Source organism: Eumetopias jubatus, unplaced genomic scaffold (assembly GCF_037043125.1).
Source record: "Eumetopias jubatus isolate StellerSeaLion01/CBP00866 unplaced genomic scaffold, mEumJub1_p1.0 scaffold_13, whole genome shotgun sequence".
NCBI lineage: Eukaryota > Metazoa > Chordata > Mammalia > Carnivora > Otariidae > Eumetopias > Eumetopias jubatus.
In genome coordinates, this window is record NW_028274819.1 from 102,791,469 (window position 1) to 102,817,779 (window position 26,311).

The window sequence follows — 26,311 nt, forward strand, 5'->3', positions numbered from 1 at the left end:
TCATACAGATTTGCTCAGCTTCCGCCCCACCAGGGAGAAAAGCCCTTCGTTGTCACACATGGTAGAGGAATAACTTTGACAGATCACCTCAAACCGCTCAACGGAGTAGCCAGCCTCCCTCACAGCAGCCTCTATTGCCTCCTGGCCCAGGCAGAGGCTGGAGAACCTCTGCTCGCCGATCATGTAGTAGCTGCTCTTCAGGGCGTCCACCACCACCAGGAAGCCCCCCGGCTTTAGCAGGCTGCCGAGGTTCCTGAGGGCTGCGCAGTAGGCAGGGAGGTCTGGGCAGGCGGCGTCCAGGCACAGCGTGCTGAGCAGACAGTCGGCCAGGGGCAGGGACACGGCGCCCAGAGGCCGGCTCTGAGTCACGTCGCACTTCAGGACCTCTCTGACCACGCGCCGCAACTTCTCCTCCTTCTCCAGCCCCTTGGCTCTGAAATACACAAACTGATAAATACCACTTGCCACGCTGTACTCATGAAAACCCCAGATCTCTTTGGTCGGGGCTGAAAATGGCAGGGTCATCCCAAGTGTTATACCCTTGGGGACATCCCTGTTGGAAAAATGGACAAAGGAGACGCAGAGGACCCTTTCGGCACATGAATGTGACCACGTTACCCCGTGCTGGGCTAAATCTCTTTATGAAGTGGGTAATAACATGAAAATGATAATGAAAGTACCTACCGGACTGGAATTATTCTTCCTCCACTGCTTAGAATAGTGCCTGGCTCGTTTATTATTATTATTTATTATTATTATTATTACCATTATTACTACTATTACTTATTTGTTTATTAATTATTACACTTGTCTCCTCTGCCAAACTACAACATAGCAGCCACTTGACCGATACATATCAGGCAATAATGGCTTTAAAATGTGGAAACAGGGACACCTGGGTGGCTCAATCATTAAGCGTCTGCCTTCGGCTCAGGTCATGATCCCAGGGTCCTGGGATGGAGCCCCACATCGGGCTCCCTGCTTGGCGGGAAGCCTGCTTCTCCCTCTCCCACTCCCCCTGTTTGTGTTCCTTCTCTCTCTCTCTCTCTGTCAAATAAATAAATAAATAAAATCTTTTAAAATGTGGAAACAGTATTTCTGTGTAGCTACTGATCAGGCTGGGGGAGTGAGTGGGGTCATCCATAGACATTTACAGAAATGGTGGATAACACAACAAAACCAGGGCCAGGGCCCCTCTAGGAAAGGAGAAAACCAATACTTGCCATTCTTGAACCCCGAAACATATTCCAGATAGAGAGTGTGCTTTCTCAAGGGGATCATTTTCTCGGGAGTCTTGCTCAGAATACTATCCTTTTCTGCCAAATCAGTGGGGTTTCCTGAGAGGAGACCAGTTTGTAAAAGAGGCAGAGAAGGCAAGGGCAGGAGATGGAATAGAGTGCCTTGGATCTTTTTGGAATTTGTTAGCGGAGGCATGAAGGAACAAGCTGACAGATGAGCAAAATTAAATGAGCATATAGAGTGCACAGGAGAAACTGGAGAAAGAGACAAGGAGAAAGCAGTAGCAGAAAATCAGAGAGCTAAGAGAAAAACAAGAACAAATGTTCAAAGTGCCCAGAAGGCCACAGAGCCCAAATAATAGGAGTGATGACTGGATATCCAGAGCTTTGAGGAAGTCAGTCAACAGAGAGAACACCAGGGGTGCCAATCCAGGCCTACATTCAGGCAACACACAGTCCATTGGCTCCAGAAGAAGACAGCCTCTCAGGCAGCAAGGCTTGATGAAGAGAATGGACCAACAGAGGATGGCCCAACATCAGAGCAGATGAGAAAGGGACTTACCCCAGACCACTTCTGGTCACGAGGAAAAGTCAATGGTTTAAATAAAACTTGGAAATGTACCTCCACATAGAACGATTTGAGATAACAGCAATTAGTTGTGAACATCCTATTTCAATATTTAGTTAAAATCTTAAACCCAGGAGCGCCTGGGTGGCTCAGTCAGTTAAGTGTCTGCCTTGGGCTCAGGTCATGATCCCGGGGTCCTGGGATCGAGCCCCACATCAGGCTCCTTGCTCAGCAGGGAGCCTGCTTCTCCCTCTCCCTCTGCCTGCCACTCCCCCTGCTTGTGCTTGCTCTCTCTAATAAATAAATAAAATCTTAAAAAAAAATCTTAAGCCCAGTGCAAAATCAGCTATTTATAAACATCCTTTACATTATAATTTTCCACTTAAGAGGCTTAGCAATAAGCATATGAAAAAAATTCTCAACATCTTTGGCCATCAGAGAAATGCAAATCAAACAATGAGATACCACTTCACATCCACTAGGACGGCTATAGTAAAAAACACAGACAATCACAAGCGTTAGCAAGGATGTGGAGAAATGGGGACCTCCTCACACTATTGGGGAGAATACAAAATGGTCTAGCTACTTCAGAAAACAGTCTGGTGGAAGTTCCTCAGAAGGTTCATTATAACAAATGTAGTGATCTGAAGGGGTATGTGCACCCCAATGTTTATAGCAGCAGTGTCCACAATAGCCAAACTATGGAAAGAGCCAAGATGTCTATCAACAGATGGATGGATAAAGAAGATGTGGTATATATACACAGTGGAATATTATGCAGCCATCAAAAATGAAATCTTACCATTTGCAACGACATGGATGGAACTAGAGGGTATTACGCTAAGCGAAATAAGTCAATCAGAGAAAGACAAGTATCATATGATCTCACTGATATGAGGAATTTGAGAAACAAGACACAGGATCATAGGGGAAGGGAGGAAAAAATGAAACAAGATGAAACCAGAGAGGGAGACAAACGATAAGAGACTCTTAATCTCAGGAAAACAGAGCATTGCTGGAGTGGTGGGGGGTGGGAGGGATGGGGTGGCTGGTGATGGACACTGGGGAGGGTATGTGCTATGGTGAGCGCTGTGAAATGTGTAAGACTGTTGAATCACAGACCTGTACCCCTGAAACAAATAATACATTATATGTTAAAAAGAAAAAAAGAGAAGATAGTAGGAAGAGAAAAATGAAGGGGGGAAAATCAGAGGGGGAGACGAACCATGAGAGACTATGGACTCTGAGAAATAAACTGAGGGTTTTAGCGGGGAGGGGAGTGGGGGGATCAGTTAGCCCAGTGATTGGTATTAAGGAGGGCACATGTTAAAAAAAAGGAAGGCACGTATTGCATGGAGCACTGGGTGTTATATCATGGAATACTGCATCAAAAACTAATGGTATAGGGCGCCTGGGTGGCTCAGATGGTTAAGCGTCTGCCTTTGGCTCAGGTCATGATCCCAGGGTCCTGGGATCGAGTCCCGCATCGGGCTCCTTGCTCAGCAGGGAGTCTGCTTCTCCCTCTCCCTCTGCCTCTCCCCCTGCTTGTTCTCTCTCTGTCTCTCTTGCAAATGAATAAATAAAATCTTTAAAAAAAAGAACTAATGGTGTAATGTATGGTGACTAACATAACATAATAAAATGAAATTTTTTAAAAAAGTTTCATCATAGAGTTACTGCATGACCCAGGAATTCCAAGAGAAATGAACACATATGCCCACACAAAAAATTGCACGTGGGTAATTATAGCAACATTATTCATCATAGCCAAAAGATGGCAGCCACCCAAATGTCCATCGACCTATGAATAAATAAATAAAGTGTGGTATATGCATGCAATGGAATCATAGTCAGTCGTTTAAAGGAATGAGGTGCTGATTCATGCTACAACATGGAAGAACCTTGAAAACAGGATGCTAAGTGAAAGAAACCAGAAACAAAAGGCCACATATTGTATGATTCCATTTACATGAAATGTCCAGAAAAGGCAAAGCTACAAAGACCAGGGGCAGACCAATGGTTGCCAACAGGGAGAGGATCTGGGAAATGGGACTGCTTGCCAGTGGGTACAGGGTTTGTTTGGGAAGTTATGAAAATGTTCCCGAACTGGGGTGAAGATTGCACAACCACATGGATATCTTAAGAACTATCCAATGGCACACTTTAAATGGGTGAATCACATGTGATGTTAATTTTATCTTGGGAAAGCTGTTTATACTAAAGAGAGAAAGAGAAGTAGCTAGGCAAGGTATTGGCTTCAGGAAATTCCTACCAGCCAAGAAAGCAGGAGAGACAGGGAATGATAATTACCTTTGGTTGGGTCTACCTACTCTCCTATCAAGGGTAAAATGGTAGTACGGTGACAAGTTTGTCCTGATGGGTCTGGACTTTCCCAGTTTTCCTACTGAAAATCCCATGTCCTGGGAACCCCTCTCAATCCTGGGCAAACAGGGAATGTTAGTCATTCTAAAAGCAGAGAAATCAGTTACAAAGTTGCCACTCAGCCTCCCAGAACGTGGATAATTTGACCGAACATTTTAAGAATAAAAAATAACAATACAACATTATGGAAGTCTGTGAAACACAGATTTGAACAGGTAAATTAATCTACAATTGAAAAATTCAAATAACCTATCAGCACATATGGATAGCCGAAGGTAGAGAAAAAGCCCAAGGAGTGAAAACTAGGGTGTGTTTTTGGACGTGTTTCAAGGCGATCCTCTACACTGGGAACACCGCGGGGTTGTATATTTAAGTGATGACATCAGAAGTACGTTGGATCTCTGTGCCCTATTGTGTGTTAGGCTATTTGAAAGACACGCATTACCCTAGAACTAGTCCTTGCCAGTCAGTTGATGATGGAAATTGTTCCCAAGCAGTGAGAAACACTGCAAAGTCTAGAAAGCTCATGGAGAATGTGCCGATTTGAGAGGGAAATTGGCTGGAAACACCCACTGCCGTGGAGACCTGCTTATCCCTGGGTACACAGCAAACACGGGGGGACTCGGTGGCCCAGGTAGCTGTGCCATGATGCCATCTCAGGGCTTCTGAGCGCCTGTGCTGTTCACAGGCCCAGGGAAATGGACTGGCCTTCAGCTCAAGGGGTAGGGAATCAACACACCCCAGAAAAGTGTTAGGCGGTTCCACAGGAAGCTAACAGCAGTGCGAGTGTTTCTCTAGGTCTGAAGATCTGCTCTTTCCAACACATGTAAAAAAGGGCAGCTACGTCCTCTATAAATATGCAATCTGTGAAGCCTGAGGGCACTGGGGAGGGAGGGGATACAGAGTAGGGCTCCTGAGAAGAGTGCTTGGTGAGAGTATATTCCCACACCCCAAGAAATTACTCTGAGCTTCAGAGGAGGGTCCTCCTGCCCTGTCGCTGCAAGGCAGCTGCTGGGCCAGAAGGCCCTGGATGAGATCTTTCAATGACACTCACCCCGCAAAGCCCCATCCCCAGAGGTTCCAGCAGGCCCTCCTGAGGGAGAACCAGCAAAATGTGTGAAGGATATAAGAAGCTACATAAGCTTGGATACCAGAGTAAGAACTGTACGAGCCAGGAATAATCATTAGTAAGCCTTTGGTACAGGCCACAATGAATCAGGTGAAAAACCGACATTTCAGGTGGGAGAGGCTGGGAAACAAAAGGCATGCAGTTATTTATTTTACAAATTTCTTTGAACCTCTGTGATGTGGCAGGAAGAGTACTGGGCAATGGGGACCCAAGAGAGAACAAACAAGAAGCAGACCCTATCGTCATGGGGATTACAGTTTGGAGCAGTCTGGGGCAGAGGGGAGAAAGAATTAATCCAACAATCATCCACAAAAGTGACAAATTAATACTGTGATAAACGCTAGGAAGGAGAGGAACATGGCGCCAACAAAGGAATGTTGGAAGCTAGAATTGCTCTGAAGTGTCAAGGAGAGCTCCTCCACAACGGAGTCAGGTAAGCAGGGACAAAATAAACGAGAGTTCACTAGGCCATGGAGAGTAGGGAGAGGAGGGGGATATCCCAGTAAATGGAAACAGCACATGCAAAGGCCATGTGGTGGGTGGAAAGAGGAGGGAAGGCTGATGAGGCTGGATCTCAGAAAACAAAGCCGAGCATGGTTGAAAAGGGAGGAGATAGGGGTCAGCAGGTGCCAGACGAGACAGATCTTTGGGGACCATGTTAAGAATTTTGCTTTTTACCCTTTTTATCCTATTCATGGGAAGATATGAAGGGGTGGTGCTAAGGAACGGAGTGGTGCAATCGGATCTACATTTTGAGGTGATCACTTTGCGACAAGAGTGGAGGTAGAAGGCGAGTTAGGAGGGAGAGGACGGTGGCTTGAACCAGGAAAATAGACTGGATAGAAAATATTGGAAGACATATACTGGTTTGAGAGAAACTCAGAGGTAAAATGGACAGAGCTTGGTGCATGCTCACAGAACATGACTGAGAGGGAGAAGGCAAGTTTGGCTTCCAGGCTCCTGGCTTGTTCAAGTAATTAGATGATGGCAACACCCAGGGAGATGAGAACAAATGGAGCAAATTTGGGACGATCATAGTTCTATTTGGGGCACATTCAGACACATGGGTAGAAATGCTTACAATTTGAAGGAAATGGCCAGGTGAAATGTCCTCAGCCTGCCCTGTGCATTTTCCCAGAGAGAGAATGCAGGGAGAACATCTAAGAGAAAGGCATGCTTTTAAAAGGGAGAAACTTTTCCTAGGTATCACATGTCACCATGACCATCAAGATCTCGAAGTTGAGAAGGGATATCAATCTTTTACAAGACATGAAAATATAGAGATGCTTCAGCGTAGAGGAAGTTCAATAGCTTTGTGGGACATATGTGGCCCAAGTGTGTCTATTTTGGGCAACAGGCAAACATTTTTTTAAATAGACATGAGAATCTTCGTACGGAGAGCATTTACTTCACCTCTACAGGTGCTCAAGCTTCCTTCTGTCAGGCGTGCGGAGGTAGGTGGAAGAGCTGCTCTCTGTAGAGGCATGGCGGGGCAGGGGAGGGGGGCTCCAGCTTCCCCAGAATCCTTCTGGTGGCCCTGAGGACTGAGGAGAACTTGCAGAGCATACCTGTAACTCATTCCCACTCACCAGCACCTTCTGGTATATCTGCTGGGAAGCTCTGTTCTAGACACCAGTATTTCTCAAACTGTAAAATGCATACCATCCCCTGCAGATCTCATTAAAATGCAGAGTCCCTTGTTCTGTAGGTGGGGAGCGGGGCCTGAGATCCTGCATTCTTTAACAGGCTCCCAGGTGAGAAGGAAGCTGCTTAGTCTGAGGACCACAAGGCAGGCCATGGGCTGCAATTTTCCAGGAACCCAGAGATTCATCAGTGCAGTTTCTAGGACTTCTTAAGGTAAACGCTCATTTTCCTTGTCTCGTGCTGGAGTCATAATTTATATTTTAGCATGTGACTCTCTGACTTGATAAATAAATAATGTGAAGCCAGAATTGGGTACCAATGTCTTACAACTTCTTGGATAGTTTTAAAAATGAGTGGTATCTAAATGTATGCATCCACAGCAAAGGCCGAGGAAGAGGAGACAGCTCAAACTGTCTTTGGCAGCACAAGAAAGAGCTTCCGATAAAGAAAAAATAATCTCAAAGGAAATAGGTTGTGGGCTGATAGAGGTACTTGAAGATGTAAGAAAGACATAAGTTGAATGGGATCACTATCATTCTCAAAATAGTCGAAGCCACAGGATCTAGCACAAGGATAAGAGTGAGAATGCAGAATTTTACTGCCAAAAAATACAGTTCCTTACTCGAACAGGGATTGGGAAGGGACAGTTTCTCAGGAGCCAATTGTTACAAGCTGATGACTCTGGCACGAGATAAGCAGCAATGCTTTTAGTATCTTGCTAGATTTTAAGGGTTCATTTCTGAATGAGATGAAAAGGCTTGTGATAGCCAGGGAAATTGAGAAGAAAGTTCTAAAAGCCTTTTTGACATATGATTTGGACCTCAGAAAGGTATATTGTCTGACTGACTGAAAAACTCTTTTATAAACTTTCCCTGAAATTCTATAAATCCTGGGGAATTCCTTATTTATTCAATAACTTTGAATATTGCCCAAATCCTCATGACTACCGGGTTTGTTTTTTTATTCCCTAGTTAATACTAGTTTCATCTGTGGAATCACCTGGTCGATAGAAAAAAAAAGGTTTGAAATTACATTTATTTTGAAGAACATTATCTTCAGTTTGAAGACTATAGCTAGCATAAAATTCTAAGTAAGGGGTTTATAGGTTAAAATGGCATATGAAAGTAGCCTCTCAACTTCTTATCAAATGCCAGTGGGGGGGCAGAAATAAATACTTAGGCAATAGTAAACAATTTTATGGTATTGTTCACCTGTAAAGGCAACAAAAACATGTTTCCAATATAGACGGGCTTAGAAAATGTCACTTGTGTGTTCTTCTTGAAAACATTATTTTGAAGGCCTATTCAATGGACCAAAAGATGAATCAGAATTAAAAACTAAACAACTAGAAAAATCATATAAAATGATCATAAAATTAAAATGTTCACATAATTGCAAATATGATTACAAACTGAAAGCAAATGTCCAAACTGATCTTGAAAGAAAATATGAAAATGATGCATTAAATTACAATATTTGGATTTAAAATCTCCAATTTTTTAAAAATATTTTTATTTATTTATTTGATACAGAGAGAGAGCGCACACGCAAGTGAGCGCACAAACAGGGGAGGGGCAGAGGGAGAGAGAGAAGCAGGCTCCCCACTGAGCAGAGAGCCCGACATTGGGCTCAATCCCAGGACCCTGGGATCATGACCTGAGCCAAAGGCAGATGCTTAGCCGGCTGAGCCACTCAGGCATCCCTAAAATCTCCAATTTTAACAAGAAACACTGGGGAGAGAGATGACAGAAGGACTTTGGGTATCAAAAATTAATAAGTTCCTCATATTATGAGGAAGAAAAAAATTACTGATTCTTACCTGACATTGGTAAGATGAGAGAATTTGTCTCCAGCACACCTACATTTTAAGAAATACTAAAAGAAGTTCTTCTAATGGGAGAAGGGAGCAAGATGGCAGAGCAGTAGGAGACCTGGATTTCGTCTGGTCTCAGGAATTCAGCTGAATAGGGATCAAACCATTCTGAACACCTACGAACTCAACAGGAGATCAAAGATAAGAAGAGTAACAACTCTCTGAACAGAGAAGCGACCACTTGCTGGAAGGTAGGACGTGCGGAGAAGTGAATCCGAGGCGATATTCGGGAGGATAGACGGCGGGGGAGGGGCCTCCATCGGCCGCTTCTGGCAAGTGCTAGAGCCGCGGAGCACAAAATCGGACCTTTTAGAAGTCGGCTCCGCTGAGGGACGTCGCTCCAGTGGCTAAGCGGGGGGTGGAACCCTCTAGGGACAGTGTGGTCTCAGGACCCTCGGGGTCACAGGAAGACCGGGGGTGCCTGAGTGCGGCAGAGCTCCCAGGTATCAGAGCGGGGAAGCCGGCTGCAGAGACGGAGCCGAGGCGCGGGCTCTCAGCTCGGGGTTGCCATAGACTGTGATCTGCGGCCCAGTCGGGCCACTGCTCCTCCAGCAGGGACCCAACAGGCAGCAGATCCGGGGAGACGCCCCTTCCTCCCACGGGAGGAGCGGCGCGGGAGCGCACTGCAGGGATCTGCTGGGTTTGGAGACTCCACACGGGGTCGGGTGCCAGAGATAGAAACGCTCGGTCACAGGCCGGGTGAGCACGGAGTGCGGCCAGAGACCAGGGACAAGGGAGTGACTGCTTTTCTCTGGGGGCGCACTGAGGAGCGGGGCCCCGAGTTCTCAGCCACTCTGGGTGGAGATTGGGAGGCCACCATTTTCACCCTGGTCCTCCAAAGCTGTACCGAGAGCTTGCAGGGAACAAAAGCTCCCGAGAGCAAACCCGAGCAGCTTGGCTTAGCCCTGACTCACAAGGGCGGGGCAATTCAGCCTCCGGCAAAGACATTTGGGAACCACGGCAACAGGCACCTCCCCCAGAAGATCAGCACGAACAGCCAGCAAGCCAAGACCAAGTTTACCGATCAAGGAGAACGGGAGAACTCCAGCGCTAGGGGAATACTGCACATAGAATTCATGGCTTTTTTACCATGATTCATTAGTCTTTCAAAGTTAATTTTTTTAACTGGTTTTTTTTTTGAATATTTCTTTTTCCCTTTTTCAACCAACATCTTATCAATCCCCTTTTTAAAAAAACATTTTTATTTTTCATTTTTAGAGTCATATTCTATCCCTTCAGAGTAGTTACCCTTATTTTTGGCATATATATATATATATATGTGTGTGTTCTCTCTTTAAAATTTTGAGACACAGTTTCTTCTAACAGATCAAAATATAACCTAAATCTCTAGTGTATGGCTTTGTTCTAGTCTCCTGCCTGATCACATTGTTTCCCCTTTTTTTTCTTTCTTTCTTTCTTTTTTTAATCCTCTTCTTTCTTTTTTCACGCTCCTTATCAATTCCTCTTTTAAAATTTTTTATAATTTCCATCTTTACAGTCATATTCCATCCCTTCATTGTATCAACCCTTATTTTGTACATATATAAGTCTTTCTTTCTTTAAAATTTTAGAAGGCACTTTCTTCTAACAGACCAACCCAAAATCTAGTATGTGGCACTGATCTATGCACTAGCCTGATCATATTTGATCATATTCTGTTTTATTTGTTTTGTTCTGTTTTTGATTGTTTTTATCTTTTTCTTTTTCTATTTTTTTTCTCTTTTTTCTTTCTTTCCCTTTCTTTTCCCCTGGTTTCAGGTCTTTTCTGATTTGTTTAGAGTATATTTTCTGGGGAGGTTGTTACCCTGTTAGCATTTTGTTCTCTCATTCATCTATTCTCCTCTGGACAAAATGACAAGACAGAAAAAAATCACCTCAACAAAAAGAACAAGACGTAGTACCATCTGCCAGGGACCTACTCAATACAGACATTAGTACGATGTCGGACCTAGAGTTCAGAATCATGATTTTAAAGATACTAGCTGGGCTTGAAAAAAGCATGGAAGTTATTAGAGAAACCCTTCCTGGACAAATAAAAGAACTAAAAACTAACCAAGTCAAAATCAAAAAGGCTATTCATGAGGTGCAATAAAAAATGGGGCCACTAACTGCTGGGATAAATGAGGCAGAAGAGAGAATCAGCGATATACAAGACCAAATGATGGAAAATAAAGAAGCTGAGAAAAAGAGAGATAAACAACTACTGGATCACGAGGGCAGAATTCGAGAGATAAGCAATAAGATAAGATGAAACAACATTAGAATAATTGGGATCCCAGAAGAAGAAGAAAGAGAGAGAGGGGCAGAAGGTATATTGGAGCAAATTATAGCAGAGAACTTCCCTAAAGTGGGGAAGGAAACAGGCATCAAAATCCAGGAGGCACAGAGAACCCCTCTCAAAATCAATAAAAATAGGTCAACACCCTGACATCTAATAGTAAAACTTACGAGTCTCAGAGACAAAGAGAAAATCTTGAAAGCAGCTCAGGAGAAGAGATATGTAACCTACAATGGTAGAAACATTAGTTTGGCAACAGACCTATCCACAGAGACCTGGCAGGCCAGAAAGGACTGGCATGATATCTTCAGAGCACTAAACGAGAAAAATATGCAGCCAAGAATACTATATACAGCTAGGCTGTCATTGAAAATAGAAGGAGAGATAAAAAGCTTCCAGGACAAACAAAAACTAAAGGAATTTGCAAACACGAAACCAGCCCTCCAAAAAATATTGAAAGGGGTCCTCTAAGCAAAGAGAGAGCCTAAAAGCAGCATAGACCAGAAAGGAATACAGACAATATACAGTCACAGTCACCTTACAGGCAATACAATGGCACTAAATTCATACCTTTCAATAGTTACCCTGAATGTAAATGGGCTCAATGCCCCAATCAAAAGACACAGGCTATCAGATTGGATTCAAAAACAAGACCCGTCGATATGCTGTCTGCAAGAGACTCATTTTAGACCCAAAGACACCCCCAGATTGAAAGTGAGGGGGTGGAAAACCATTTACCATGCTAATGGACACCAAAAGAAAGCTGGGGTGGCAATCCTTATATCAGACAAATTAGATTTTAAAACAAAGACTGTAATAAGAGATGAGGAAGGACACTATATCCTACTTAAAGGGTCTATCCAACAAGAAGATCTAACAATTGTAAATATCTATGCCCCTAACATGGGAGCAGCCAATTATACAAGGCAATTAATAACAAAAGCAAAGAAACACATTGACAACAATACAATAATAGTGGGGGACTTTAACACCCCCCCCGACTGAAATGGACAGATCATCTAAGCAAAAGATCAACAAGGAAATAAAGACTTTAAATGACACCCTGGACCAAATGGACTTCACAGACATATTCAGAACATTCCATCTCAAAGCAACGGAATACACATTCTTCTCTAGTGCCCATGGAACATTCTCCAGAATAGATCACATCCTAGGTCACAAATCAGGCCTCAAATGGTACCAAAAGACTGGGATCATTCCCTGCATATTTTCAGACCACAATGCTTTGAAACTAGAACTCAATCACAAGAGGAAAGTCGGAAAGAACTCAAATACATGGAGGCTAAAGAGCATCCTACTAAAGAATGAATGGGTCAACCAGGAAATTAAAGAAGAATTAAAAAAATTCATGGAAACCAATGAAAATGAAAACACAACTGTTCAAAATCTTTGGGATACAGCAAAGGCAGCCCTAAGAGGAAAGTATATAGCAATACAAGCCTTTCTCAAGAAACAAGAAAGGTCTCAAATACACAACCTAACCCTACACTTAAAGGAGCTGGAGAAAAAACAGCAAATAAAGCCCAAACCCAGCAGGAGAAGAGAAATAATAAAGATCAGAGCAGAAATCAATGAAATAGAAACCAAAAGAACAGTAGAACAGATCAATGAAACTAGGAGCTGGGTCTTGGAAAGAATTAAAAGATTGATAAACCCCTGGCCAGACTTATCAAAAAGAAAAGCAAAATGACCCAAATCAACAAAATCATGAACGAAAGAGGGAGATCACAACCAACATCAAAGAAATACAAACAATTATAAGAACATATTATGAGCAACTCTATGCCAGCAAATTAGATAACCTGGAAGAAATGGGTGCATTCCTAGAGATGTATCAACTACCAAAATTGAACCAGGAAGCAATAGAAAACCTGAACAGACCTATAACCACTAAGGAAATTGAAGCAGTCATCAAACATCTCCCAACAAACAAAAGCCCGGGGCCAGATGGCTTCCCAGGGGAATTCTATCAGACATTTAAAGAAGAATTAATACCTATTCTCCTGAAACTGTTCCAAAAAATAGAAATGGAAGGAAAACTTCCAAACTCATTTTATGAGGCCACCATTACCTTGATCCCAAAACCAGACAAAGACCCCATAAAAAGGGAGAATTACAGACCAATATCCTTGATGAACACGGATGCAAAAATTCTCACCAAAATACTAGCCAATAGGATCCAACAGTACATTAAAAGGATTATTCACCATGACCAAGTGGGATTTATCCCTGGGCTGCAAGGTTGGTTCAACATCCACAAATCAATCAATGTGATAGAATATTTTTTTATTTTTTTATTGTTATGTTAATCACCATATATTACATCATTAGTTTTTGATGTAATGTTCCATGATTCATTGTTTGTGCATAACACCCAGTTGCTCCATGCAGAACGTGCCCTCTTTAATACCCATCACCAGGCTAACCCATCCCCCTACCCTCCTCCCCTCTAGAGAACCCTCAGTTTGTTTTTCAGAGTCCATCGTCTCTCATGGTTCGTCTCCCCCTCTGACTTACTCCCCTTCATTCTTCCTCTCCTGCTATCTTCTTCTTTTTCTTTTTCCTTAACATATGTTGCATTATTTATTTCAGAAGTACAGATCTGTGATTCAACAGTCTTGCACAATTCACAGCGCTCACCATAGCACATACCCTACGCAATGTCTATCACCCAGCCACCCCATCCCTCCCACCTCCACCACTCTAGCAACACTCAGTTTGTTTTCTGAGATTAAGAATTCCTCATATCAGTGAGGTCATATGATACATGTCTTTCTCTGATTGACTTATTAACGTGATACAATATATTAACAAAAGAAAGAACAAGAATCACATGATCCTCTCAATAGATGCAGAAAAAGCATTTGACAAATTACAGCATTCTTTCTTGATCAAAACTCTTCAGAGTATAGGGATAGAGGGTACATACCTCAATATCTTAAACGTCATCTACGAAAAACCTACAGCAAATATCATTCTCAATGGGGGAAAGCTGAGAGCTTTCCCCCTAAGGTCAGGAACATGGCAGGGATGTCCACTCTCACCACTGCTATTCAACATAGTATTAGAAGTCCTAGCCACAGCAATCAGACAACAAAAAGAAATCAAAGGCATCCAAATCAGCAAAGAGGAAGTCAAACTCTCACTCTTTGCAGATGATATGATACTGTATGTGGAAAACCCAAAAGACTCCACCCCAAAACCGCTAGAACTCATATAGGAATTCAGTAAAGTGGCAGGATATAAAATCAATGCACAGAAATCAGTGGCATTCCTATACACCAGCAACAATACAGAAGAGAGAGAAATTAAGGAGTCAATCCCATTTACAATTGCACTCAAAACCACAAGATACCTAGGAATAAATCTAACCAAAGAGGCACAGGATCTGTACTCAGAAAACTATAAAATACTCATGAAAGAAATTGAAGAAGACACAAAGAAATGGAAAAACGTTCCATGCTCATGGATTGGAAGAACAAACATTGTGAAGATGTCAATGCTACCTAGAGCAATCTACACATTCAATGCAATCCCTATCAAAATACCATCCACTTTTTTCAAAGAAATGGAACAAATCATCCTCAAATTTGTATGGAACCAGAAGAGACCCCGAATAGCCAGAGGAATGTTGAAAAAGAAAAGCAAAGCTGGTGGCATCACAATTCCGGACTTCCAGCTCTATTACAAAGCTGTCATCATCAAGACAGTATGGTACTGGCACAAAAACAGACACGTAGATCAATGGAACAGAATCGAGAGCCCAGAAATGGACCCTTAACTCTATGGTCAACTAATCTTTGACAAAGCAGGAAAGACTGTCCGATGGAAAAAAGACAGTCTCTTCACCAAATGGTGTTGGGAAAATTGGACAGCCACATGCAGAAGAATGAAACTGGACCATTTCCTTACACCACACACAAAAATAGACTCCAAATGGTTGAAAGACCTAAATGTGAGACAGAAGTCCATCAAAATCCTAAAGGAGAACACAGGCAGCAACCTCTTTGACCTCAGCCACAGCAACTTCTTCCTAGAAACATCGCCAAAGGCAGGGGAAGCAAGGGCAAAAATGAACAATTGTGATTTCATCAAGATAAAAAGCTTTTGCACAGCAAAAGAAACAGTCCACAAAACCAAAAGACAACTGACAGAATGGGAGAAAATATTTGCAAATGACATATCAGATAAAGGGCTAGTATCCAAAATATATAAAGAACTTCTCAAACTCAACACCCAAAGAATAATCCAATCAAGAAATGGGCAGAAGACATGAACAGACATTTTTCAAAAGAAGACATCCAAATGGCCAACAGACACATGAAAAAGTGCTCAACATCGCTCGGCATCAGGGAAATCCAAATCAACACCTCGATGAGATACCACCTCACACCAGTCAGAATGGCTAAAATTAACAAGTCAGGAAATGACAGATGTTGGCAGGGATGCGGAGAAAGGGGAACCCTCCTACACTGTTGGTGGGAATGCAAGCTGGTGCAACCATTCTGGAAAACAGTATGGGGGGTCCTCAAAAAGTTGAAAATAGAGCTACCATATGATCCAGCAATTGCACTGGGTATTTACCACAAAGATACAAATGTAGGGATCCGAAGGGGTACGTGCACCCCAATGTTTATAGCAGTAATGTCCACAATAGCCAGACTGTGGAAAGAGCCAAGATGTCCATCGACAGATGAATGGATAACGAAGATGTGGTATATATACACAATGGAATATTAGGCAGCCATCAAAAGGAATGAGTTCTTGCCATTTGCAACGACGTGGATGGAACTGGAGGGTGTTATGCTGAGTGAAATAAGTCAATCGGAGAAAGACATGTATCATATGACCTCACTGATATGAGGAATTCTTAATCTCAGGAAACAAACTGAGGGTTGCTGGAGTGGTGGGGGGGTGGGAGGGATGGGGTGGCTGGGTGATAGACAGTGGGGAGGGTATGTGCTATGGTGAGCGCTGTGAATTGTGCAAGTTGAATCACAGGTCTGTACCTCTGAAACAAATAATGCAATATATGTAAAGGAAAAAAAAGAAGAAGAAGATAGCAGGAGGGGAAGAATGAAGGGGAGTAAATCGGAGGGGGAGACGATCCATGAGAGATGATGGACTCTGAAAAACAAACTGAGGGTTCTAGAAGTGAGGGGGGGTGGGGGGATGGGTTAGTCTGGTGATGGGTATTAAAGAGGGCACATTCTGCGTGGAGCACTGGGTATTATGAATCATGGAACACGACATCAAAAACTAATGATGTAATGTATGGTGATTAACATAACAATAAAAATTTAAAGAAAGAAAAGAAAAGAATTTCTTAAGATGAAGGAAGTGATGCCAGATAGAAGTCTAGATCTGCAAAAAGGAATGAGGAATACTAGAGAGGACAGACATGCAGATAAATATAAAGGACTTTATATATATTTATTTAAAATACTACTGACTAATATGAATATACTTAAAAGTACTGAATTATATACTTAAAAATAGTTCAGATGCTAAATTTTATGGTATGTGTTTTTTAACCGCAATAAAAAAAAATAAAAAATAAAAGCACTACTAACTTTTTAAAGCAAAAATAATAACAATGTATTAAATGTTATAGTATATATAAAGTAAAATACATGACAAGTGCATAAGGCAAGAGTGGGTTAAAGGAATTACACTATTGTAATATCCCACATTGCTCATGACGTAATAGATATGTTAAAAACACATACTGAAATTTCTAGAAAAATTACATGTGCACACACATATATATGCTCACACAAAACACAAAAGAGGTCAATAGGAAAGATCAGAGTCAAAAGAGAGGATAAAAAGGAATACTAAAAATCTTTATATTTATACTAATGGAATACCAAACATTATTACACCAAGGAGAAGTGGGAACAAAGGCATAAGTGAAAAATAAAACAGATGGGACCAGTAGAAAATATATACCAAGACGATTGATTTAGACTCAATCATACATTATCAGTAATTACATTAAATACAAGTGAACTAAAGAATCCAGTTAAAAGGCAGGAATCATCACATTGGATTGAAAAGACCTACTACATTCTACTTGCAAGAAAAACATTTTAAGTATAAAAACACATATAGCTTGAAAACAAAAGGGTGGAAAAGATATACGATGTCTATTAGTTATCTATTGCTGCATTATAAATTACCCTAAAACTTAGCGATTTAAAATGACAAACACTTATTTCCCAGTTTCTGTGGGTCAGATGTCTGGGCACAGATTAGCTGAGTACCTCTGAGGCAAGGTCCCTCATGAGGTAGAGTGTTGGCCATGTCTTCAGTCTCACCTGCAGGTACAAGTGGGGGGAAATTTGCTTCCAAGCTCACTCCAGACAAGCGAGTGAGAGGGAACACCCAATAAGGAAGCCATAGTATTTTTGTAAGCTAATCTCAGGATTGATGTCCCAGTACTCTGCTGCATTGTGTATGTTAGAATCTAGTCACTAAATCAAATAGACACCCAAGGAAGGCAATTAAACAAGAGATGAATATTTGAGGTGAAGATTATTGGGAGCCATCTTTGAGGCTGTCTACCACTCCGTGCAAACACCAAGCATAAGAACGCTGATGTGGCCATATTAATATCAAAGTAGACTTCAAGACAAGTCTATTACTGGCAGTAAAGGGAGATATTTCTTAATGATAAAATGGTCAATAAATCAAGAAGACAAAACAATCCTAAAAATATACGCAGGTAGTAACAAAGCTTCAAAATGTATGAAGCAAATGTTGACAGAATGATGGGGAACAAGAGATAAATCCACAGTCATAGTTTGAGATTTTAATGCCTTTCTATCAGTAATTGATAAGCAAAAAATCATGTAGAAAATTTGAAAAATACTATCGATCTACCTGACTTAATTGATATTTATAGAAACCACACCTACAACAGGATGATATACATTCTTCTCAATGTAGAAAGCACATCGACGGTTAACCAAAATAGACCATATGGTGACCATAAAATCAATCTCTGACTACAGTAAAATTTAAATAGAAACCAATAACAATATCTAGAAAATCCTGAAATTTTTGGAAATTAAGCAACACAATCCTAAATAATTCAGGTCAAAGAAGAAATCACAAAGGAAATTAGAAAATATGTTGAAGTGAGGCACCTGGGTGTCTCAGTCAGTTAAGTGTCCGACTCTTGATTTCAGCTCCGGTTATGATCTCAGCGTTGTGGGTTGGACTCCATGCTCAGAGAGGAGTCTGTTTGAGATTCTCCATCTCCTCTCTCTCTGCCCCTCCCAGCCCCCTGTGCACGCTCTCTCTCTCTCAAATAATAAATATACAAATCTTTAAAAAATTAAGAAAATATGCTGAAGTGGATAATAAAAATATGACATATCAAAAATCATGAGATGCAATTGAAACAATTCTAAAGGAAATTTATGGCTTTAAAGGGCTAAGTTAGAAGAAAGAGATGTGTGAAATCAATTATCTAAGCTTCTAACTTCAGAAGCAAGAAAAAGAAGAGCATATAAAAACTAAAGTAAATGGAAGAGAGAAAATAAGAAAAATAAGAGCAGAAATCAACACAATTGAAAATGGACAGACAATAGAAAAAAATCAACAAAACCCAAAGTTGGTCCTTCAAAAAGATTAATAAAATTGGTCAATCTCTAACAAGTTTGATGAAGGTATTTTTTTAAAGACAAATTGCCAATATCAAGAATGAAAGAAGGGGGCACCTGGGTGGCTCAGTCGTTAAGCGACTGCCTTCGGCTCAGGTCATGGTCCCAGGGTCCTGGGATCGAGCCCCGCATCGGGTTCCCTGCTCGGCGGGAAGCCTGCTTCTCCCTCTCCCGCTCCCCCTGCTTGTGTTCCCTCTCTCGCTGTGTCTCTCTCTGTCAAATAAATAAATAGAATCTTTTAAAAAATGAAAGAAGGAAGACTACTAAAAGAGTAATAAAGATATATTGTTTAAAAAAACTATGACAATAAAATTGACAACCAAGATGAATAAGATAAATTCCTTGAAAAATACTATTTATCAAAACAAAGAAGAATTGGAAAATCCAAATAGCCAATAAAAACCACTATTCTGAATTTTAAAAATTTCACACACATGAAAAAAACCTTCAGATACAGGTAGCTTCACTGGTGAATTCTATCAATCATTTAAGGAAGAAATAATACTGGGGTCAGTCGGTTAAGTGTCTGACTTCGGCTCAGGTCATGATCTCAAGCCCCAGGTCAGTCTCCTTGCTCAGCAGGGAGCCTGCTTCTCCCTCTGCCCCTCTCCCTGCTTGTGCTCTCTCCCTGTCTCTCTCAAAGAAATAAATAAAACCTTTAAAAAGAACAAGGGAAGAAATAATACTAATAATACACAAACACTTTCAAAAAATAGAGGAAGAATAAACGTTCTCAAACTTGTTATATGAATCCAGCATCATGCTGGTATCAAAATCGGCTAAGCATATTATAAGAAAAGAAAATTATAGCTCAATATCCCTCATATATGTAGATGCAAAAATCCCTAACAAGATATTAGCAAATCACATCCAGTCATACAAAAAAAGGATACTGCTTCAACCAATGAGTGTATGCCAGTTAGATTTAAACATTCAAAAATCTTCCAATATAATTTACATTTTCAGAATAAAGGAGAAAAATCATATGACCATCTCAATTAATTCCAAAAAAAATCAACAAAATTCAACATTTGATTTAGAACTCCCCAGAAACTAAAAATATAAAGAAATTTTGTCTGACAAAGAATATCTGAAAAATCTATAGCAAATATACTTAACAATGAATCATTGGACATTTTTTCTTATGATATAGAAAAGGGCACATATGTCTACGCTCATCTTCTATTCAGCATTGTTAGGGAAGTCCTAGCCAGTGTAATAAGGCCAGAAAAATGAATAAAAGGCCTATAGTTGGAATAGAAGAAGTAAAACTATTTTTATTTGCAGATGATATAAGAGTGTACATAGAAAAACCTATGGAATCTACAAAAAGCACTATTAAACTTAATTAGTGAAGTCAACAATGTTACAGGACACAGAGTCAGTATATAAAAATCAATTATATTTCTATATACTAGCAAATTTTTAAAATTTGAAATTAAAAATAAAATTAACAATAACATTAAAAAATAAAACACAGGAAAAATTTAACAAAATATACATAAAATATGAGAACTACAAAACATTACTGAGAGAAACTAAAGAAGTCCTAAATAAATACAGAGATAGACCACGTTTATGGACTGCGGATTCCATATGTCCATTCTCTTAAACTGATTTGTAAATTGAAAGGTCACTATCAAAGTCTCAACAGCCTTTTTTGGAAGAAATTGACAAGTTTATTCTAAAATTTAAAGATTTTACTTATTTTATTAGAGAGAGAGCGTGCACGCGCACAAGCAGGGGAAGGGCAGACAGAGAGGGAAAAGCAGACTGTCTACTGAGGAGGGGGCTCGACCCCAGGACCCTGGGATCATGACCTGAGCCCAAGGCAGATACTTAACCGCTTAAGTGACTGAACCACCCAGGCACACCAGTTTATTCTAAAATTTATATCAAAATATAATGGCAATAAAAAAGCTTTTACACAGTGAAGGAAACCATCAACAAGAAAAAGGAGCCTACTGAATAGGAGAAGTTATTCGCAAATGACATATCTGATAGAGGATTAATAACCAAAACATATAAAGAGCTTATACAACCCAACACCAAAGAAACAAATAATCCAATTAAAATGGTCAGAGGACACAAATAGATATTTTTCCAAAGATGATATACAAATGGCCAACAGACACATGAACGACATGTTCAATATCACTAATCATCAGGGAAATGCAAATCAAAACCACAATAAGGTATCACCTCATACCTGTCAGAATGGCTAAAATAAAAAAGATAATAACAAGTGTTGATGAGGATGTGGAGAAAAAGGAACCCTCGTGCACTGTTGGTGCGGCCACTGTGGAAAACGGTATGGTGGGACCTCAAAAAAATACAGCTGAATTACTATATGATCCAGTAATTCCACTACTGGGCATTTACCCAAAGAAAACAAAACACTAATTTGAAAAGATATAGCCTCCCGCATGTGTTTTACACCATTATTTACAATACCCAAGATAGAGAAGCAACCCAAGTGTCTATTGGTGGATGAACAGATAATGATGTGGAATATATATTGCTCAGCCATAAAAATGCGATCTTTCCATTTGCAACAACATGGGTGGACCTAGAAGGTATAATACTAAGTGAAGTAAGTCAAACAGAGAAAACAAATACCAGATGATTTCACTCGTATGTGGAATTTAAGAAACAAAATAAAGAAAGAGCAAAGGAGACAAATAAAAGAAACAGACTCTTAAATACAGAGAACAAACTGGTGGTTGCCAGAGGGGAGGTGGGAGGGGGGATGGGGGACTGAGAGCACACTTATGATGAGCACTCAGTAATGTATAGAATTGTTGAATCTGGGGCGCCTGGGTGGCTCAGTTGGTTGAGCAACTGCCTTCGGCTCAGGTCATGATCCTGGAGTCCCGGGATCGAGTCCCGCGTAGGGCTCCCTGCTCGGCAGGGAGTCTGCTTCTCCCTCTGACCCTCCCCCCTCTCATGGGCTCTCTTTCTGTCTCTCATTCTCACTCTCTCAAATAAATAAATAAATAAAATCTTAAAAAAAAAGAATTGTTGAATCTTTATATTGTACACCTGAAACAAATATAATGCTGTATGTTAATTATACTCCAATTAAATATATTCAGTTAAATATACTATATATATATTTTTAAATTTTATTTATTTATTTCAGAGAGAGAGAGAATGAGAGATAGAGAGCACGAGAGGGAAGAGGGTCAGAGGGAGAAGCAGACTCCCCGCCGAGCAGGGAGCCGGATGCGGGACTCGATCCCGGGACGCCAGGATCGTGACCTGAGCCGAAGGCAGTCGCTTAACCAACTGAGCCACCCAGGTGCCCTAAATATACTATATATTAAATGTATTATATATAATATATAAATTGAATATATGTTTAATATATAATATATATTATATTACTTTACTAAAATATAACTACATATAATATATATAATATATATACATATATAAAGTCATATATATATGACACTAAAATTGCCAGAAGAATTTTGAAAAAGAACCAAGTTGGAGGAGGATTTCCACTATCTGATCTCAAGACTTACTTTTCCTGGAAAAAGGGATAAAAGACTAGCATAAACCCAGTGGAAGTTTAGTGACTCTGCATATAGCAAAAACATTAATTGGGAAACAAAATATAGAATTCCTATTTATTCATACTATACTATAAGGAATTGTATAAACAATGAGTCAACTTGATAACTTACATCGGACAACCCACACTATCAATAAGACAGTGTAGCCACAACATGTAAGTTTAGAATACTCCAACTAAGCTAGAATTCAGCAGACCATGAAAAGAGAATGAAGGGGTTAAAGAAATAGAAGCAGGCTTTAGAATTAGTCTCAGAAGACAATCTGACTCATGAATAAGCACATTTGGTGAAGCGGTGAGAATCAACTTTAAGTGCACATATAGAAAAATGAATTGACCATCACTCCAGAAGAAGAGTATGGAGGTAGACATACCCCTTAGGGACATGTTAAGATCCCATGATTTTACATTTACCCCTGGGATTCTGGAATATTACTTCACTCCTCCTGTTGTTCAAGTTGAGAAACATGGGCATCATCATCCCTGAGACTTCCCTCTCATCATTCCCCAGGACAAAGCATTACCAAACTTTTATCCAGCCTATCTCAACAATTCATCTTAAAATCATCTTCCTCTCTCCATCACCAACAAATCCACTGGGCCCAGCCACCATCATCTCTTACCTGGATCAAAGTGTCTCCTTTCTGCGTCTCTCATTCTCCTCTAAACCCTCCAATCCATTCTCCACACAACAGCTAAAGAGATCTTCGTAAATGTAAATGGGGTCACATCACTTCCCAGTTACACCTCTAATGCCTTCTCATCACACTTGAAGTACAGGATTGTTAGCCTGGCCTCAAAGCCCTAAGTGATCTGACATGTGCCTGCCTTCCCTGATATGAGGTCTAGGAGACTTGAGGTTTCTTCGTCTTGTCCACCAGTCTATCCCAGTAGCTAGGACTATGTGGCACATCATACATGCTCATGCTAGTTCCTTTAACCAAGTGCCAAAAAGTGTCAGCACTTGTTTCTTGAAGGCGGTTGTCTTGCTTGGAAGTCAGAGCCCTTTCCTGACCAAAGCATGGGATATGTTCATTAATAATAGGTATGCTTTGGGGGCACCTGGGTGGCTCAGTCGGTTAAGCGTCTACCTTCGGCTTAGGTCCTAATCTCAGGGTCCTGAGATCGGGCCCTGCATCGGGCTCCATGCTCAATGTGACCCGGCTTTTCTCTCTCCCTCTCCCTCTGCCCCTCATCCCATATGCTCTCTCTCTCTCTCTCTGTCTCTAAAATAAATAAATCTTTAAAAAAACAGGTATGCTTTCTCATTGTGAGCAACAAGATGGGGAAAGACAGAGGACGCTGTACCATACAGATTAGTATATGAGCAAAGGTGGGGGTGCAAACACAGAAAGAAGTGGAACGGGGAAGGAAAATGTACCAAAAAAAAAAAAAAAAAAAACCATTAAGAGCAGGGGGGAGAAAAAGACAGAAAGGTAGAAATAACTGAGCATATAAGAAGTAGCAGACAGGGCCAGCAGGATCAGAAGAGGAATTTTGAAGCGGTCTTCTGATACAGTTTGCAAGGGAGTCTGTGGGGCTTCGGCAACACACGTAGCAGCAGGGACGTTCAGCTGCTGGAAGGGCAGCAACACTGGGCTGAGCCGTCACAGGGCAATCGCACATCAGGACAAGAGAAAGACAAAGCGAAATGCACCTCTGACTAGTAGGCTATTGACCAGTTCTTGTGTGGAGAGAAATTAATCATTTAAACGAGACTCATTTGCATAAACTGACCTGTAGATGGGGTAGGCTAAGCTGTTGGTCATTAGCTGTGACTATGTCAAGCTCTGACTTTTGTGGATGGGGAGTAACAAATTCTTTACAGTTAATTCCTTCATGTTGCTAATCCCAGTTCGAAAACCTAGTCAGCTTTTTGTTGTGTCTGATGGTGTCAGCATTAGCTACCCTCATGGCAGAGTCCCATGCACTGGGATGGAGGATGGCTCCGGGGGGCAAGCCCTGAAGCCCCAAAACTGCTGAGAAGGAGCCGGGTTCACCTCTTCCCTGACCTTGTCCTATGTCATTGTGCCATGGTACCTGACCCGCACGCTGCACCCCCACACTGGCCTGGGAAGGTTTTGTCTCCTCTTGGCTCAGTGGCCATCTCTTCAATTCTCCTCTGTGTCTTCACGCACGTTCTGCTGTTCTGGTACACGCACGTGCACACACACACTCCCACTCCCCTCTGGCTCGTTCTCTCTCCTTATTCTCCATCTGGATTTCTCTCTGGGCTCTCTCTGTTCCCTTTGTTTTTTAACTTGGGCTCTACAGATAATTCTTGGTTCAGAAAAATGAACCGTCACTCAGGTACCGTCAGAAAGCCAGGAAGCAGACCCTGGTTTCTCTACCTGTTCCCTTCCAGCTCGCACACGTAGGTCACCACTGGGGACCAGTCAAAGGCCCCTGGTTCCTTCTTCAGCCACTTTTGCAGCTCCTGCAGGTTCTGGTCAGTGTAATCGGTGGCAATGATCTCCTTGAAGGATTCACAAGCAGAGAGAAGCTGGTAGATGGTGGGGCCAGAGCCAATGTCAATGAGGAGGTCCCCCTTCACGCCATCTGGTTTAGAGGAGGCAACAAGGAAAGGGGATCAGGCATCATATGACGGTAGCCAGAGCTGATACGCACGATCTTCGCTGGAACTGTGCGAGAGAGCCCCCAAAACAGACCATCTCTCTACTCACTCCTCATCCCTCAAAATCTTTTTTTAACATCTTTGCATTTTCCATTCCCCAATCCTGGCTGGAGGCATGCTGCTGGGATATTTTTAGGTGTAGGAGAAGGAAGAAAAGATCTACATCTGGTGTCCAGACCCCTGATCCAGAAAGACTGCTACACAGAAAATGTAAAAACTATTAAGGAATACTTCTGGGGAAAGTTAAATCTGTTTTTAAAATTTTTTAAATTGTCTCTCTCCAAAAAGCATCCAATTCTTCATATGTTGGAAGGTCTTTTTATTTCATGCACATTCACAACATTCTTTTGAGTTAGAAACACAGTTAAGCACAAGAATCTTCACTTCTTAAGTGGCCCATCATGGTTAAATGGCTGGCTCTGGTCACCTAACAAATTGATGTGAAATCAAGGACAGAACTCCTGCCTTCTCGTTTCCCTTTGCACACCCAGATGAGATCATGCATATAAAAACACTTTGTGAATTGTAAAATAGTCATACCAAAAAAAAAAAAAAAAAAAAACCTTGGTTTTCATTCTCTTTAAATAAATGAGTAACCCCAAAAGGACTGTCACTTAGCAATGACTACACATGAACCCAGCCATGCCCTGAGACTCCATCTGTATGTTTCACATTTTGCTGGGGAGACACACAGATAACACACGAACTCACCCAGGCAGAATATCTTGAAAAGATTTTTCAGAAGATGCCTGAGAATCTCATTTTCTGCAGAGCGTCTGGACCCAAAGTTGTAATATTTTTCTAGGTAATCCCGAGGGTTAAAATGTCTCAGGTAAGTGTCCTTGGAGGTGAAGCTAGGTTCCATCGTGGCTCGCTCCTGTGTCCACTACCCTCCCTCCCTCTCCTCCAGAACCCAGGGAGTCACCCTGCAAAAGTTGTCTTTTTAAGTCTCAGGCTTCAATCTTCTGTTAGTTCAACACACCCCTTAGAGACCGACATTTGGTTAAACACTAACAGAAATACACCAAGAATGTTTTGGCTGCTCTAGGAGGTGATGAAACTTTTGGGCAAGGGCGCCTAGGAAATGTGTGTGCAGAAAGGGGAGGGCCATGAGCTGCATGCAATTCTCAGCCAAGGGGTGAAGTTCAAGTGCTGGAGGAATCATCTGAGCTCGTCCGGGAAATCATTTAACTCATAGAACCACTAAGTTTAGAGAGGTGGGTCATTTCCCCAGAGCACCATGGTTCTTCCTGTAATGATTCACCCAAAAGAGACCCACAAAGAATGGTTTAA

At 41.4% G+C, this 26,311-nt stretch overlaps 1 protein-coding gene across 1 annotated transcript; it reads right to left on the reverse strand.

The window, feature by feature from the left end:
* On the reverse strand, nt 1-25,883 carry LOC114211419 (nicotinamide N-methyltransferase). Its single transcript, XM_028105996.2, has 3 exons — nt 25,730-25,883; nt 24,735-24,942; nt 1-433 (listed from the first exon to the last, which is right to left on the reverse strand). The coding sequence occupies exons 1-3, from the start codon at nt 25,881-25,883 to the stop codon at nt 1-3; spliced, it is 795 nt and encodes a 264-aa protein (XP_027961797.1).
* Between the last annotated feature and the right edge of the window lie 428 nt (nt 25,884-26,311).

Coding starts and splice junctions, on each gene's coding strand:
- LOC114211419 (XM_028105996.2), bottom strand. CDS start 25,883: ATGGAACCTAGCTTCACCTCCAAGGACACTTACCTGAGACATTTTAAC. Junction 24,943..25,729: donor TTTCAAGATATTCTGCCTGG/GTGAGTTCGTGT, acceptor CCTCTAAACCAG/ATGGCGTGAAGGGGGACCTC. Junction 434..24,734: donor TGCGAGCTGGAAGGGAACAG/GTAGAGAAACCA, acceptor TGTGTATTTCAG/AGCCAAGGGGCTGGAGAAGG.